The sequence below is a fragment of the Ovis aries genome, chromosome 8, assembly GCF_016772045.2.
Source record: "Ovis aries strain OAR_USU_Benz2616 breed Rambouillet chromosome 8, ARS-UI_Ramb_v3.0, whole genome shotgun sequence".
Lineage (NCBI taxonomy): Eukaryota > Metazoa > Chordata > Mammalia > Artiodactyla > Bovidae > Ovis > Ovis aries.
The window spans coordinates 72,804,003-72,820,844 of record NC_056061.1 but is presented as its reverse complement, the minus strand read 5'-3'; the positions used below and the strand labels follow the sequence as shown (position 1 = coordinate 72,820,844).

General features: G+C 43.4%; 1 protein-coding gene across 6 annotated transcripts in view; it reads right to left on the bottom strand.

Moving 5' to 3' along the window:
- Nucleotides 1–16,842, bottom strand: part of SASH1 (SAM and SH3 domain containing 1) — a 347,119-nt gene that overhangs the window by 141,112 nt on the left and 189,165 nt on the right. For all 6 annotated transcript variants that reach the window (XM_027972535.2, XM_060419800.1, XM_042253775.1 and 3 more), the window contains one exon: nucleotides 10,411–10,539. In XM_027972535.2, the coding sequence (XP_027828336.1) occupies nucleotides 10,411–10,539 (129 nt within the window). The remainder of the gene's footprint in view (nucleotides 1–10,410; nucleotides 10,540–16,842) is intronic.

Sequence of the window (16,842 nt, the reverse complement as noted above, 5' to 3'; positions counted from 1 at the left end):
CTGGGTTATTTGGCCTCCCTTTGGGAGCACTATTTTCTGCCTCTGCCCAAATGAAATTATAACATTATTAATATATGTCTCATAGTGGTATTAAAAATACATAAGGTGATAGGTATGGATGATGCCTCATGAACTTCAACGTATTTTTTTAATGTCATTACTGCAATAATTATCGGTATTGTTATTATGGCCTCTTCACATTTCACCCTTCCTTTCTTGTTATTGCAACTACTTTAGGTAGTGAAGCAGATAAAGTACCTGAGTTTTACACACGTTAGGTTATAGAGATGATCAACTATGCCAAATAGCTTCAATGATAATTATCATAAAATCACCGGCATTTAAAAGATTCATCAGAAACATTAACTAGTGACTTTCACTTAAGCTGAAAATCTCCCTTAGAAAGGTTTTTAATGTTCATGAGTCAAGTGACTGACTCCAATGAAGAATTCAGATAAATTATCAAGAGATTCCAAAAGATGAAAGAGATCAAAGGAGTATCTTGGAGAAGTGAAACCCACATGCCCAGGAGAAAGGATATCCACACACAAAAATGCCCTTTGAAATCACAGCTGGAAATCTGTCTTCCTCTTGGCATCTTTGTTAAAAAGGCATGTCCCTGCCATCGCACACATTAAAAAATAACATACACTCCCACAAACATATCCAGATGTTCACGAATATTCATGATGTGCTTCCAATCTGGTTTGGACTTACCCTTGATTTATTTTTGATTAAGTTTCATCAGCTTCTGCTGCGGCCCATGAGATGGATGGCATGGCTGTACCACAAATTTCAAACATCTTCATACTCTAAATAATTGCAGAAAGTCTCTCAAAGTATCCCTTAGAAATAAATGCTTTATGCACCAGCCTCAGCATAATCAGTGATAGAGAAACTGGTTCACTCCTGAACTCTTAACAGCACTGCTCTACTTGATCAATTATGCCTCCATTTCTAAAACAAAGGTTGACATGAGGAGGTGGCGGGGGAGCCTGCAAATAGCTAGACTCTGACGTCCCTTTTCGAGAAATATGGCAAGGGATGAGCAGAAAGTCAACACCCTGCTCTGAGGGTTCTCTGATGTATTTTTCAGTCACCAGGTTAGTTTGTATCCTTCTAAACACTAAATGGTAAAAAAAAAAAAAAAAAAAACCAGAAGAACCGAACCAAATGCATAGAACAAATTATCCCAACATTTTACTGTCTTGCTTTCTTCTATTTAAAATAAAATTCACAAAACTTCCAAACTAGGGGTGGGGGGGACGCAGCTCCAAATCAGAAACTACTGCTGAAACCAGTATAATGATCTTCTCAAAGGAGGTGGCCAGAGAAAGGGCCAGTCAGAATACCTGATGCTCTGGGGCCCAGTTCTTTCTGTCCTTGGTCATTTTGGTTGGTGCACAGGAGCTGTGGTGAGAGATCCCTCTAAAATACGAACCAAGTCTAGGGAATTCCCTGGTCCAGTGGTTAGAACCTGGCACTTTCACTGCCAGGGCATGGGTTCAATCCCAGGTCGGGAAATTAAAATCCTACATCAGCCAATAATAAATTTAAAAACTAAATATAAATAGTAATATAAATATAAAATATATAATTTTATAAATATTTTATTTAAAAAATAAAATGTAAAGTAAAATAAGGACCTGGTCTACAGCCACACTACCTTGAACATGCCCCATCTCATCTGATAAGATGTGGACCTACGAGGTCAGAAGGCCAATGTCAGGTGTATGGGCCGACACCAGCGAAGACCCACAACCCTGCAGCTGCTGACTTTCTGTCTGGGCCCTGCAGGCGTCTACCTAATCCCACTCCAGACCCCCAACAACCAACCAGAGCCGTAGAGGACAGGTGGACCCCTTGGCCTGGGCCACTCAGTCTTTGCCAAGGATCTCAAACTTAGACCCTTGACAATATTGTCAAATAACATTGTAGATGTGGATGCAGAAACCCACTGAAAATAAGGAAACATTAATCACACTCCTTTACTTTTCTCTCACAAGGAGACCATACTGCCTCTAGCGTGCTACAAATTAGCACGTTTAAATAGCCTATAATTAGCTTGTGATTAGCACAAATAAATTACACTGCAATCTTCCACGTGAAAAGTGTTTAATTGTTACATGTAAACTCTGAGATCATACTATAGTCCTGGTTTTAATATTCCAGGGCTTCAAAAAGGCACCTGGCCTGGGCCTCACTCAACTCTGAAAGGTCCCAATTCTAAGAACAAAGGCACTCTTTTCCCCTCCAAGCCCAGATTCTGGCCTCTGTAATTCCTGGGTTTTTCTCCCCAATTACTGTCAACTTGATTAACATTTAGGAATTCTCTCTGTTGTATGTAAATGAAAACAACTACAAAGCTCAGACTTTTTCCGCTTTCTGGCAAGCAAATGTATTTTGAGCAGAATGCTATTTTGGTGTTTAATCCCCCCAGGCACACTGCTTTTACAAATGCAAACAAACAAAAATCAGTCATTTCTGAATGCTCAGGAGCAAAACTAGAAAAGGAAGCTGATGTTGTTGATTCATATTTGAAAAGTCTGATGGGGACTATTCTATATACACACACAACTATTCTATCAGCGACTGTATCTAATCTGTCAGCTTCCAGAATGTACAGCTGTCTACAAAGGTCTCCAAGCTGAAGAGGATGGAAGGACACCTAAATTGATTGTTAAGCAGAATAAAAACCTTCTCAATTATGAGAGGTGCAGGATGCCAAGATCAAATCTGGCAGCCAAGAAGCCTGTTTATGTCTATGTTAACGTGGTGCAATGTACAAAAAATGCTGACTAAACTGGGACTGGACATTTGACTACAAATGGGACTTTGTCTGAGAGGAGCCTGAGCAGAGGACTGTATTACCATCTGGCTTAAGACATAAAGGCTCAGTGTATTTTGACATCAAGTGTGTGAATCCCACAGCAGAATGTGGTTCAGACTCACTATCTAATGCCCACTGTTTCTGACTGCAATCTGCAAATCAACAGTAGCCCAAAGCTAGCAAATAATGTCCTTTAAGACAAAATGAAACAAAACAAAAGCAAATGCCCTTAGCGCAACAGTTGGGCTTTAGCATTCAGCAGTTGAATATTTAAACTCAGGACAATTTGCAAAACAGATCATGTACTTATCCGATGGGTGAGAATAAGAATTCAGGAATCTGGTACCCTCCTGGGGCAGCCAGTGTTCCCTAAACGCCTAGGTGGGGGGAACCCTTATCTTGTCTTGAATATTCAGGGAGCTTAAAGTTACAGGAAACCTGTTTTCCACAGGCTTTGCTATCTCTAGAAGAGCAGTCAGGAAGACAAAACAAACCCCCCCTGGAGACTGCACAAGTCTGCATGGCTCGGGAAGGCCACAAGGTCACCTTGGCCCAGCCGATCAACTATTGCAAAAGGGCGATTATTTTTGTTTTGTCTTGGGAATGCTGATGAATCAAAACAACATTCTTTTTATATTGTTAATAATACAAGACCTGTGAAAGGACAGCGTTTATCTTTTATCTGTACAGGTGTTTATATCATAGATTCTAGCCACAGTAAACGTCTCTCCATGGCCCATAAAAGCCACATTTTTGCTCTCATTTTTGGCTTTTTCTCTGTGACCTCGGCCTTAAATTACTCTGCACTGTCTACACCTCCCTCCCCAACCAGATTAATCTTTCTGTTTCTTTACAGTTGGGCTTAGGCATCACCTCCTCCAGGAAGCCTTCTTTGACTTTCCTAAACTGGGTCAGGGTCTCTCCTGTGTACTTCCTGCACTTAATAGTCTGCTTAAGGAATTCTTGGTGGTCCAATGATGAGGACTTGGCACTTTCACAGCCACGGGCCAGGGTTTAGTCCCTAAATGGGAAACCAAGATCTCGCAAACCAAAAAAGTACCGCCAAAAATAATAGTCTGTTTATTTGTCTAAAACCCCCACTAAATTATACCATCTTTGTGGATGGGGAATACATCGTTGTATTTCTGGAATGACAAAGTCTCAGACACATGCCTGATGCTCACTTAATAGTCTTAAATAATGACATATACAAATAAATTCAACAAATACTCACTGAGTATCTATTATGTGCCATGCACTATATACAGAAAGGACCAAAACAGACTGACAAACATCCCTGTCCTCAATCCAAGATTTACTGAAAAGGGACATGGGGAAACTTTGCAAGGTGGCGGCTGTATTCTATGCCATGCCAGGATGTGGGTGATGTGACCGCCCTCTTGGCAAAATTAGGTAGCTCAGATGCCTGCATTTCAATGTGTAAACTGTACTTCACAAACAAGAAACTTTCAAAAAGTAAAGGCAGAGGAACCAGAGATCAAACTGCCAACATCCGCTGGATCATGGAAGAAACAAGAGAGTTCCAGAAAAACATCTATTTCTGTTTTTTGACTATACCAAAGCCTTTGACTGTGTGGATCACAATAAACTGTGGAAAATTCTGAAAGGGATGGGAATACCAGACCACCTGACCTGCCTCTTGAGAAATCTGTATGCAGGTCAGGAAGCAACAGTTAGAACTGGACATGGAAGAACAGACTGGTTCCAAATAGGACAAGGAGTCCGTCAAGGCTGTATATTGTCACCCTGCTTATTTAACTTATATGCAGAGTACATCATGAGAAACTCTGGACTAGAAGAAACACAAGCTGGAATCAAGATTGCTGGGAGAAATATCAAGAACCTCAGATATGCAGATGACACCACCCTTATGGCAGAAAGTGAAGAGGAACTAAAAAGCCTCTTGATGAAAGTGAAAGAGGAGAGTGAAAAAGTTGGCTTAAAGCTCAACATTCAGAAAACGAAGATCATGGCATCCAGTCCCATCACTTCATGGGAAATAGAAGGGGAAACAGTGGAAACAGTGTCAGACTTTATTTTGGGGGGCTCCAAAATCACTGCAGACAGTGACTGCAGCCATGAAATTAAAAGACGCTTACTCCTTGGAAGAAAAGTTATGACCAACCTAGATAGCATATTCAAAAGCAGAGACATTACTTTGCCAACTAAGGTCCGTTTAGTCAAGGCTATGGTTTTTCCAGTGGTCATGTATGGATGTGAGAGTTGGACTGTGAGGAAAGCTGAGAATTGAAGAATTGATGCTTTTGAACTGTGGTGTTGGGGAAGACTCTTGAGAGTCCCTTGGACGGCAAGGAGATCCAACCAGTCCATTCTGAAGATCAGCCCTGGAATTTTTTTGGAAGGAATGATGCTAAAGCTGAAACTCCAGTACTTTGGCCACCTCATGCGAAGAGCTGACTCATTGGAAAAGACTCTGATGCTGGGAGGGATTGGGGGCAAGAGGAGAAGGGGACGACAGAGGATGAGATGGCTGGATGGCATCACTGACTCAATGGACGTGAGTCTGAGTCAACTCCGGGAGTTGGTGATGGACAGGGAGGCCTGGTGTGCTGCGATTCATGGGGTCGCAAAGAGTCGGACACGACTGAGCGACTGAACTGAACTGAATTGAACTGAAGAGTAAAGACGAAGGGAGAAGTCAGGATGCTGGTAACTGCTGAAGGGCACAGGAAGTTTGTTATACTATGCTGTTTATATATGTTTGAAATATCCCAAAATAAAAGCTAAAAGAAATCTCTGCACTCATATGAATAAATATTAATGAAGTACAAATCACAGACTCTCCAGCATCACTACAGGAGCTTTTGAACCAGGAATAAAAGGGAAGGAAAAGAAATAGGCAGTTACAGGTCTCTTCCGATGATGGACGAGGTATTTTATAGAAATTTCCCCCATTTAATCCTGGTAATGACTTTATGACAGAGGATGAGATGGCTGGATGGCATCACTGACTCGATGGACGTGAGTCTGAGTGAACTCCGGGAGTTGGTGATGGACAGGGAGGCCTGGTGTGCTGCGATTCATGGGGTCGCAAAGAGTCAGACACCACTGAGCTACTGAACTGAACTGAATGACTTTACGAGATATTTTTATCCCATTTTATAGAAGGGGAAACTGAAACTTAGACAGGTTACACAACTTGCCAGCTAAGTACAATGGCCAGAATCTAAATCCCGAGTCGCCCATCTTGCCATCATGTTTCTCACCCTTTTTTGCCACTGTAACAACCACAGAGGCTAGGACTCCCACCTGGGCTTGGGGTGGGAAGGGTAGAATCTGAAGAAGCCCCAAGAATCATCTCTAGACATAACAGATACCACTTTTACTGCCTCCTAGTCCAGAATTATACCTTGAAAGATTAAATTATGAAAACTGCAAGGAACAATAATTATGCCCCAGAATTATCCCTACACCATCAGCAATGATTCTGATATCCCACTCTGATATCCTCTGAGATAATGTGCAATATTTGTATTTATACTCCGGATCCTTAAAGACCTGGGTGCATCTCGCCTGGGCTCCTGGGTCCTGGTTAACAATGTGTTAACAATCTGCATGGATGGAGATCCAGCATCATGAACAGGGTCCCACTTTACAGTGGTAACTTCTCCATCAGGGCTGTGCTACACCAACCACCACACAAACTTGTTTCTGCCAACATCCGAGCAGATTCAGCTTCCCAGATGCCAAGGAAGCTGACGTGGCCAGTAATGGGAGGCTACCTTGAGAGTGTCTCTCTCCTGGCCACTGTCACTTTGACAGATGTCAGACTTAGCATCACTAGAGATGAGCCCATTATGGACTTGGGAAGCTGCTGTCATTTCCAAATGCAGCTTCTTGCAGCCAAAAACACACATGGTGCTCTGGGATGTGCCAAATGTATGGAAATACGGGCAACTTCCCTGCTGTTCAAGAGCGCTAATGTCCCGATCCCCAGCAGAGGCAAAGGCTGCGGTCCAAATACACAGTCCCTTTAGGGCCCATTTGGTGCTAAATAAAAACTCTCACGATAGTTATACATTTGAATCACAATCCCTGCTTATGCTGTTGAATTTTCACCCATCTGTCCTCTCTCTGTTACCTCCATCTAAACTAACTGGCCCCCCAAAACACTTTATCAAGTAAGTGCTTTATTCCAGTCAGGGGCCAGGTGATTAGGTCCTGGAGAAGTAGTTTGATATCCAGTCCAGAAATTTAATTACTAACATAATTATCAAAAGCTTTTATTTTTCAGGGTTAAGTCAAGCATCTCTATGGGTAGGGTAACTTTTGGGCTTGTTTATTCTCCAGTTGGTATGTAATTAGCTCTTATGGACACTGCATGTTTTGGGACTTTTTAAAGCCAAAGAAATATCTAAATATGTTCCATCTATAGAACATTTCCTCAATTCCCCAAATTCACCCAGAGGATTTGAAATGAAACAAACCCGAAAGACCTGTTTAAACCATCACCAAACTCTCCATCCTCAGGCTGTCTCTAAGGACTTTTTCTGCAGAGGACATCACAAGCTTGATGTTACTTTTTTCCCCCCTAGAAAATGCTTTAGAATCCTAATGTGTTACTATTTCCTCTTAGTGCTATCGGTGGGTTATTTCTTCTCCAAGCCATCTCACTTCTGCTTTTGACAGGGCTGCTTACTAGCCCAGCAAAGAAGGATTTACACGGCAGATCCTCAGACCCAAAGCTGCCCCAACAGCAGAGCAGGAAAGAAGTTTGCCTACTTGTCTGAAGGCAAAAATCGAAGTCTAGAAGTTACAGGTAAAATCTGACGCAATAAAGAGAGCCTTATGGACTGAAAGTTACAGCTTTTTAAGAAAATCGCTCTCCATCAAGACTCAATCTGTGATGAGCTAATCACTGCAAGAGGAAGCTTTCCCCAGGTCACTAGAGTTGCAAGCATGGCCTGAATGATGACCTTAAAACACCTCTAGGGATTTCCCTGGTGGTCCAGTGGTTAAGACTCCTCACTACCAATGCAAAGGCTTTGGGTTCGATTCCTGGTCAAGGAACTAATATTTGGCATGCCATGCAGAGAAGCCAAAAGATTTTTTTTTTTAATTTTTTAAAAATGCTTTTTAAGTCTCCAGCTTATGGACTCCTGAATAATGAGAACCATGTGGCATTTAACTTGGTCTTCAGCACTTGTCTGGAATCTCATAGAAAGGGAACCTGAAAATGATGACTTGGACCTTACTTTTCTCACTAACTACAGTTGAAAGGATGAAGAGTTTCCAGCCTGGCTGGAACTGGCTTCCATCAATGTTACCCACCATCACATTTCTGCAACTCTGATGAGAACTAATTTAGCTCCTGTGGTATTTTCTCCCACACTGTCTTCTGAAGCTCTGGAACAGAGCACACCAAATGAGGCCCATCTGTCTAAATGGGAAGAAGTTATTTATCCCACCTCCAGGCAGGCTTCCTTTCCTACCAAGAAGCTGCTCTCCAAGCTTCCCAAACACTGTGGGATAATTATGGAAACTCCAACTCTTAACCAGCTAGAATTTGGGAAAGCGCAGTTGAGTGTCGTATCAAGGATCATCTGCCAGTTCACAGCCATCATTTTCTTACTTGGTGAAGTGTCCTAGGAAGCCACAGAGTATCCTACCAGACTATTTTTCAACGTCAAAATTGCAACATCCAAGAACTCAGTGCGATAATTAGGTTATTGTTTGGCTACAATCTTGCCAAAAGGAAGAGAATCAACCTTTTCCCAGCAGGTTAGCCTAGTCTTTTCCCACACGAGAATACTTTCTTAGAAGAAAGGAAACACCTCTCTCCCACTGACACACACCAGGGGACAAAGTTATAAGAAAGACGCCCTTAATAACAATGACGCCCCGGTGCCTGCTTGGGCCACGGTGCCAGGCTCCTGGGATGATGACTTTCTGCCCCCAACTGATGCTTCTCAGTCTCAGCTGACTCTATTATACCAACTCCCACCCATGCGGAATACTAAATCAGCGAGGAAAAAGGATCAGTAATTATTTGACAGTTATGCTATCAGAAACCTTTAGGTGGATTGAGTTAAGGAAAAAAGTGAAAGTGCATAAGAGCACCAGCATCTTACCTACAAAGGAAGTGAATCATGTACTTGCGAAATGTAGCAGCTGCAGTACCTAAACTGCTTGTTGGATCCCTTATCCAATAGGTCTTTTGTAACATCCTTATCCAACAGGTTTTTATAATAGGTTTTTTATAAAAGGAATCAGTCATAAAATAATTATAGAAAATCACAAAATAAATAAGGATTCAATAGAATCAGTGTGCATTTTTTTTTTTAAGGCAAGAGGTGTTGTAACTCAAAGAGCTTCCCAGGTGGCTAAGTGGTAAAGAATCCATGGGTTTGATCTCTGGGTCAGGAAGATCCTCTGGAGAAGGAAATGGCAATCCACTCCAGCATTCCTGCCTGGGAAATCCCATGGACAGAGGAGCCTGGAGGGCTACAGTCCATGGAGTCACAAAGAGTCAGACACAACACAGCGACTAAACAACAGCATGGAAATACTGGCAGATATACAGATTTCATGGCATGCATGCGTGCTAAGTCACGTCAGTCGTGTCTGACTCTTTGCAACCCTGTGGACCACAGCCCTCCAGGCTCCACTGTCTATGGGTTTCTCCAGGTGAGAATACTGGAGCGGGTTGCCATGCCCTCCTCCAGGGAATCTTCCCAACCCAGGAATCAAACCTGCATCTCTTATGTCTCCTGCATTGGCAGGCAGGTTCTTTAATACTAGCGCCACCTAAGAAGCCCATAGATTATATGGACCTAAGGTACTGCCTGGAGAATCCCAGGGACAGGAGCCTGGTGGGCCACCGTCTATGGGGGTCACACAGAGTCAGACACGACTGACGTGACTTAGCAGTAGCAGCAAGGTATTTATTTACTATTTATCACCTGCAACTTCAAATTCTCCACTAACCACACACATAAAGGTCTTCACAAAACAGACAAATGAATTTCAATGCACCTGAGAGAAGGAATATAGCCATGAAAAATGGTGATGACAAAGAAGTCTTAATAATACAGAACTATAATAAAATATTAAGTATAAAGGCAAGAATTACATAGCTGATATAAAAATGCCCCCAACAGAGAGGTGCTGAAACACCTATGTGGGTTATTACTAGGTGAGAAATTGGGATGGTTTCTTGCTTCTTTAAACTTTATCTTGTTGAAAACAAAAAGAAGAAAACAAAGGAAGAAAGGAAAGAACTAGCCTAGACCTCCTTTTGGCTTAGAGTCAGTAAAAATGTAGTGTATATCAGTCTAGTGTAAAAATATCCTTTCCTCTTGAGTTAAAATAAAAATGCGATATTTTCGTTAAGTACAAAAATTTGATCACTGTTGCCACTACTGATACTTATTGTCTGATATCCACAGAACTGGGTTAATCCTTTGGGGATCTGAATTCTTTTATCTCAAAGTAGTGCAGCAAAATGATCCACGCGCAAGCGTTAGAGGGGGAGGGAGGGGACGCTGGACCAGGAGCAGACTGGCTGGGCAAGCGCATATTCCCAGGATCCCACTCACCACGTCCAGGTCCTGGGAAACCCGCCGTTTCCGCAGCTCCTCCATCCTCTCACACACGTCGGAAAAGCAGGTATTGTAGTAATCTGCATACTGCTGAGCCAGGTCATCGATGTTTCCCAGGGAGCCGTCCTGAGGGTGAGGAGAGCAGGGAAGAAACAGAAAGAGAACAGAGGCGGTCAGTCCACCTGCATACGCCCTGTGTCCTCTAGTCTCCCTCTGTGTAGCCTTTATACTAATAACAGCTGGTATTTTTTAAGTGGTGGACATGTGCCACGCTGTTTTACACGCAACATCTCCTAATCCTCTGGACAGTCCTTGGACATTTTTCTCCCTGCAGAGAAGAACAAACAACAGCTCAAAAGAGCTGAGCCAAAGCCCAAGGGTTCCAGGGCTACCACGCAAAGAAGCCGGGTCCCCAACTCAGGACTGTCTGATGCCAAGACCATGATTTTAACTCACACCCCTGCTTGCCTCTGGCCAAGAAATCCCCAGAAATAAACACTGTCAGTGCAAAGGCTCCCTAATGCCCAATTGGCAGGCTTCCCTGGTGGCTCAGATGGTAAAGAGTCTGCCTGCAATGCAGCAGACCCAGGTTCGATCCCTGCATCAGGAAGATGCCCTGGAGAAGGAAATGGCAACCCAATCCCACAGACAGAGGAGCCCAGCGGGCTACAGTCCATGAGGTTGCAAAGAGTCAGACGTGACTGAGTGACTAAGCACATGAAGCAGAACCTCCAAGGAAGCGTTTAAGGATCCACATGCCAGGACACCCTTCCCAGGAGGAATTCTGGTGGGAAGCTGAGAATTCAGGAGCCAACAGGGAATGCTACATCTGGGACACACCTCAACCACACCTCCCATGGGATGCTCAGAAAAGTGGGAACGCTTGTTCGCTACGTCATTCAAGCACAGATGCAAGAGGACACGTACAAATTCACCTAAATATATAAGGAAATACGTCTGTCTCTCCATTCAGGGAAAGGCCCAGAAGTTCTGAGGTCTGAACCCTCCAGTTCACACTCATCTCTGCTGCCACTTCCAATTCATCAGCTTAGGTATGTTTCCTAATCTCCAGCTATTTCCCCACGAGGTGTAATGAAGCAATGTGACACTCAGAGCTTGGTCCTTCACAGAGCTCTGACACACAAGTTAAGTGCTTGATTTACTTAACTAACAGTATTCACTACAAGATAACACTTCAGACTATAGTCTTCCTTTAGGGGAAGTGATTCCTAAATATACACACACAGAGTGATGCTGTGTACATTTATAGGTTATGCCATTTCTTCTATTCATTCATTCATTCGAGAAGTATCTTCCCTGTCACTTCTCACCTCCCAATGGGTTCTTTCTTTGGTATGAATAAATGACCCTACCAAAACAACCAAGGAAAACACAACTGTTAGACAACCGAAAAGACACACACACATTTTGCCTGGGACAGACCACTGGTCAGCCCATTGCACAGTTCCATCACCTATCATACAGCATGTGTCTAAGACTGCAGAGCACACTTACCTAGACACAAGCAGCGTTTGGGAATTAAAAGTTCTTCAAAAGCCTTTCTGCTAAAGACTGCAAGGCTCCAGTCAGGATGCCCGGGTCAGAACAAGCAACTACATCTATTCCACTTCCGCTTTCAACAATGTCACAGAACTGACCGAGTGGGGAAATAGAAATTGAAAGAAATGATTTTTTCTTTCTCTCTTTTTTTCTTTTTAAGAAAAGATGCTTCCTTTCTTACCAATAAAATGTTCTGTATTTGAGGTAATGGCCTAGAAGTCTGCAGTACAGCATAGGGGTGCGAAGCTCTCTGTAAAAACAGTTAAGATGTATGCACGTGTCTGGACAGGTAATTCCCTCACGTTTGAGATGACAGGCTGGATGGACACAGCGGGTTGGCCAGAGTCTACTGACCCCCCCCCCCCGGAAAACATTCTTCGTCAAATTTCCAACAGGGAAATAACACGGGATCAAAATGGAAGTCCACTGCCAGCCAAGAGGAAATGCACAGAGGAGGCCAGCCTTGAAGTCCTCACCTTACTGCTTTCCGTAGATGTGAGGTTCCTGACAAATGGCATCATAAATCAGACTATGATCCTGAGGTTTGTCCTGACTCGTCTGAACGCAACGGTACACGCCCTATGGACCACAACGTGAAAACCTACCACCTCCTGACTGGGTTTTCTTGTCTCCTTCCCCAGTTGGCCTCATTGGCCTTGATCCAGTCACCAAAGGGACCTTGCAAAACAGAGATCAGACCAGGTCGCTCTCCTCTGAGAATGACACACGCCGCCCTCATCACCCATTCTACAAATAAACCCCACCCTCACCAGGCCTGGCTTTCAGGCCCCTTCATCTCTGCTGCCCAACCCCAGCCTGGAGAAAGGGGCTGTGGTCTGCCACCGAGGGCCAGAGGAGCCAGAGAGCACGGGCAGCCCCTCTAGCACCAGTTGCCCCCCTTCCACCACCAGGAGAAAGTACTGGAAGCAATTTTTAGGAAAGAGTGCAGGCAGAAGAGCTGCTCCCATGGGAGCATCTACTCCGGACACCAGCTACGGACAGCCAGGACTATGACTGCAAAGTGGCCAGTGAGGTAAGGGACTGGTCCACCCAAGCCCACCGCTGCCTCGGCCAGACAGAGCATCTGGACAGTTCCAAGGACGAAGGGAACTTCTGGGCCACCTCTGACATCAGACTGTCTGACTTCTACTGACCCAGGATTATTTGCTTACACCTCAAAGACACAAAGCCCTCATTTCCCAGTTCTCTTCAAGAGCCTCAAGCGTTCTTAGGTCGCTCACCCAGTACATACTGGGAAAGATCCAGCAGCCTCCTTCCAAGTGAGTGTTGGACTCGCAACAATGTTACCCGAGAACCCATCCTTCTGAGATCCTGCCCTGATCCTGCCACTCCCCGTAGCCACGGGCACTCCTGGCCAACCCTGGGCTCTTTAGAATTGTCTTGGTCTCTAGCGAGTTTCTGGGGCTTCCCAGGTGGTGCTAGTGGTAAAGAACCCACCTGACAATGCAGGAGACGTAAGAGATGTGGGCTTGATCCCTGGGTTGGGAAGATCCCCTGGAGAAAGAAATAGCAACCCACTCCAGTATTCTTGCCTGGTACATCCCACGGAAGGAGGAGCCTGGTGGGCTACAGTCCATAGAGTCACAAAGAGTCAGACTGAAGTGACTTAAACACACCACACACACACAAAAGTATGATGACATCCTCATCGTACTCATTTCTCATTTCTCATCCAGAAACTTCTGCCTTCATCCCTCCAAGGAAATGAAACATACTTGCCGCCTTTGACCACATACAACTTCTACATCTTCTAACACCTGAGTGAACTTGTGAGGGGGTGGTTATAGCCACACACTTGTGAGAGCTGGCTGTTCTAAATGGAAATTCATCTCTCTCTCCCCTTCTCTCCCTCTCATTCAGAGGCACTAAGAGTTGTACTCCCATCTTGATTGCTGGCTTCTCAAAAGTAAGCAGCTTTCAAGTTTATAAACTGTATGGCTTATTCCAATCAACTACTATTTTCTTGGATTCATCAAGGTCATCTGAAAAAAAAACAAAAACTGTAAAAACACTTATTTATAGAGCTTTTGTTCAAACTGCTTTCTTTCCTTTCTCTCTCCTCTCTTGTACATCCTAGAACATCTTCAAAGTCAGCTGTTCACTTCAAAAGTTCCCAAGCTGCTGGTCAAACTTTCCTTCCCACTACTGAAAGAGTTTTCTTCCCTCTCCCTCACTTCCAATCACTCGGAAATCCCCCAAACTTCGGGGGCCAGGGAAATATCTGTTGCTTATGAGGAAGAAAGCAGCTGTTCAAGTTGACTCAGGCCAAAGACAGCAAACATCTCATACCCTGCGATGTCCACCCCTCACTTGGTGCTCAGCAGATAATAAATTAGAACAGGGTGGCACAACTGACTCTGTTTTCCCAAATCGCTTTCCAGATGTGCAGCGAGCCCCCATAATTATCACTTGCATCAGTCTTGATCCTTTGAGTGCCAAAAAAGGCAAAAGAAAAACTTTTTAAAGTGCGTATGTGTAATATTTATTTAGCTGAGTCAGATCTTAGTTGCGGCACTGGGTGTCCTCACTATGTCATGTGGGATCTTTCGTTGCAGGACATGGACTCTCTGGCTGTGGTGAGGACTTAGTTGCCTGAAGGCATATGGGATGTCCACCAGAAATCGAACCTGTGTTCCTTTCATTGCAAGGCAGATTCTTAACCACTGGACCATCAGAGAAATCCCGCACATGTGTTTTTTAAGGACGTCTTGTCTGTCATCTCCAGAATGGAATTTTTCCATCCCAGTCAAACGGAACCAAGGAACGACATGATGAATTTCTCTTTACTCACTCCAAATGCAGGCTTTTTCAAGACTATCTGAAGACCTTTGCATCCCTCCTATTCAACTTGTTCTTTTGTTTGTTTGTTTTAATCCTTGTTGCTTATCTATTTTATTTTTTTGTCATGCCACAAGGCATGTTGGATTTTAGCTCCCTGACCAGGGATTGAACCTGCACCCCCTGCACTGCAAGAGTGGAGTCTTAACCACTGAACTGCAAGGGAATCCCCAAGTCAACTTGTTCTTACTTGAGATAGTACAAACTTGTTCAGTAAAAATATTTACTTCAATTCAAATATTTGCAACATTAGTCTGTAGGGAATTTAAATAATGCAGCTGCTGTTTCAATAGCACCACGCCTATTATCTTTTTTGGGGGAATATGAAGTTCATGCCTGATTCAACACCCCACAATGCTAATGCCAAGAGATACTGATGTCACAAAATAAACTTCTAAATATACAGTATGACTTTAAACTATAAAAATTGATATTTATTATAATAAATACAATTATTAAAACACTGAAACAGATTTGCTTATTTTTCTTTTAAGATGCTAGAAGTTTCTGCTGTAGAGTGTATTACTTGTCTAATATGTTTCATTTCTTATATTTCCCCTTTGGTTCAAATGCATTAGGCTGAAGCAGGCTTCCCTCGTAGCTCAGTGGTAAAGAATCTGCCCACCAGCCAATGCAGGAAGCATGACTCTCAGGTTGGGAAGATCTCCTAAAGGAGGAGGGCATAGTAACATACTCCAGTATTCTTGCCTAGAGATTCCCATGGATAGAGGAGCCCGGCAGGCTATAGTCCATGGGGTCACAAAGAGTCAGACACGACTGAAGTGACTTAGCGTGCAAACAGGCTGAAGCAACACAGCTCAAGTTCAAGAATAGAGAAAAATCTTATTTCCTCAAAATAAACTTTTTAAAGTAAGTTGTGAAATTTTGTGTCACATTATGTTTTTACAAGATTTTCCCATCTCTGTCTACAAAGAAAAGAAAAGAAAATGATACAAGCAAATTCAAGTTCTCTTTCCAATTCTTAGTACAAAACCAGGTCACAGGATTTCCCATGGGGTACAGCTTCAATCCCTGGTAGGGAAACTAAGATCACACATGCCGTGCAGTGCTGGCAAAAAGATTAAAAAATAAAAATAAAAACCAAACAAACCCCAAAAAGCAAGCACAACATTTTTCCATACGATCATCCATTTCACTTGATACGAACTTAATTTAAATCTGGGTCCCACTACCAGTGTCAGCTCAATGGGAGACAAACGTGTGTAATTTTCCCATGAAGCCATGGCACACGTTTACACGGCACCCCACTCCAGTACTCTTGCCTGAAAAATCCCATGGACGGAGGAGCCTGGCAGGCTGCAGTCCATGGGGTTGCAAAGAGTCGGACACAATTGAGCGACTTCACTTTCACTTTTCACTTTCATGCACTGGAGAAGGAAATGGCAACCCACTCCAGTATTCTTGCCTGGAGAATCCCAGGGATGGCAGAGCCTGGTGGGCTGCTGTCTATGGAGTTGCACAGAGTCGGACACGACTGAAGCCACTTAGCAGCATGTTTTTATACAAGTTTTTTATACAAGCAACATAAAAATACAGAGATAAGGGACATTGGACTGAACCATTCAGATTGGGTGAACTTCTGTTACAATTAAGAAAAAAAGAAAAAGAGCATTGTCTTCTCGACAATTTATTCCATAGTATTTCTGAATTTTTATCCCGATGTACTTCCGTCTCTGGAAAATGTGAAACTAAAAGAATTATGAAAACTGAGGCACTTGTATCTTTATTTTTGCTGTTCTTGCTCTCCTTTCCCCAGATGTCATTTATGCTTTAGACTATCTTGACAAAGCTTAAGGGGAGAAAAAGCAAAAGCAAAAAACTTCTCTGAAAACATCAGGAGGCACGATGTACTCTGGATCGCTGTATGTAAATTACATGCAAATGAATGCAAATGAACTTGTGGTCCTGCTATTTTATCTATCTATAAAGACAGAGCCCCAAGGGAAAACTCAATGTGTTGCTCTGAATCCCCAGAGTTGAGGGGAAGAA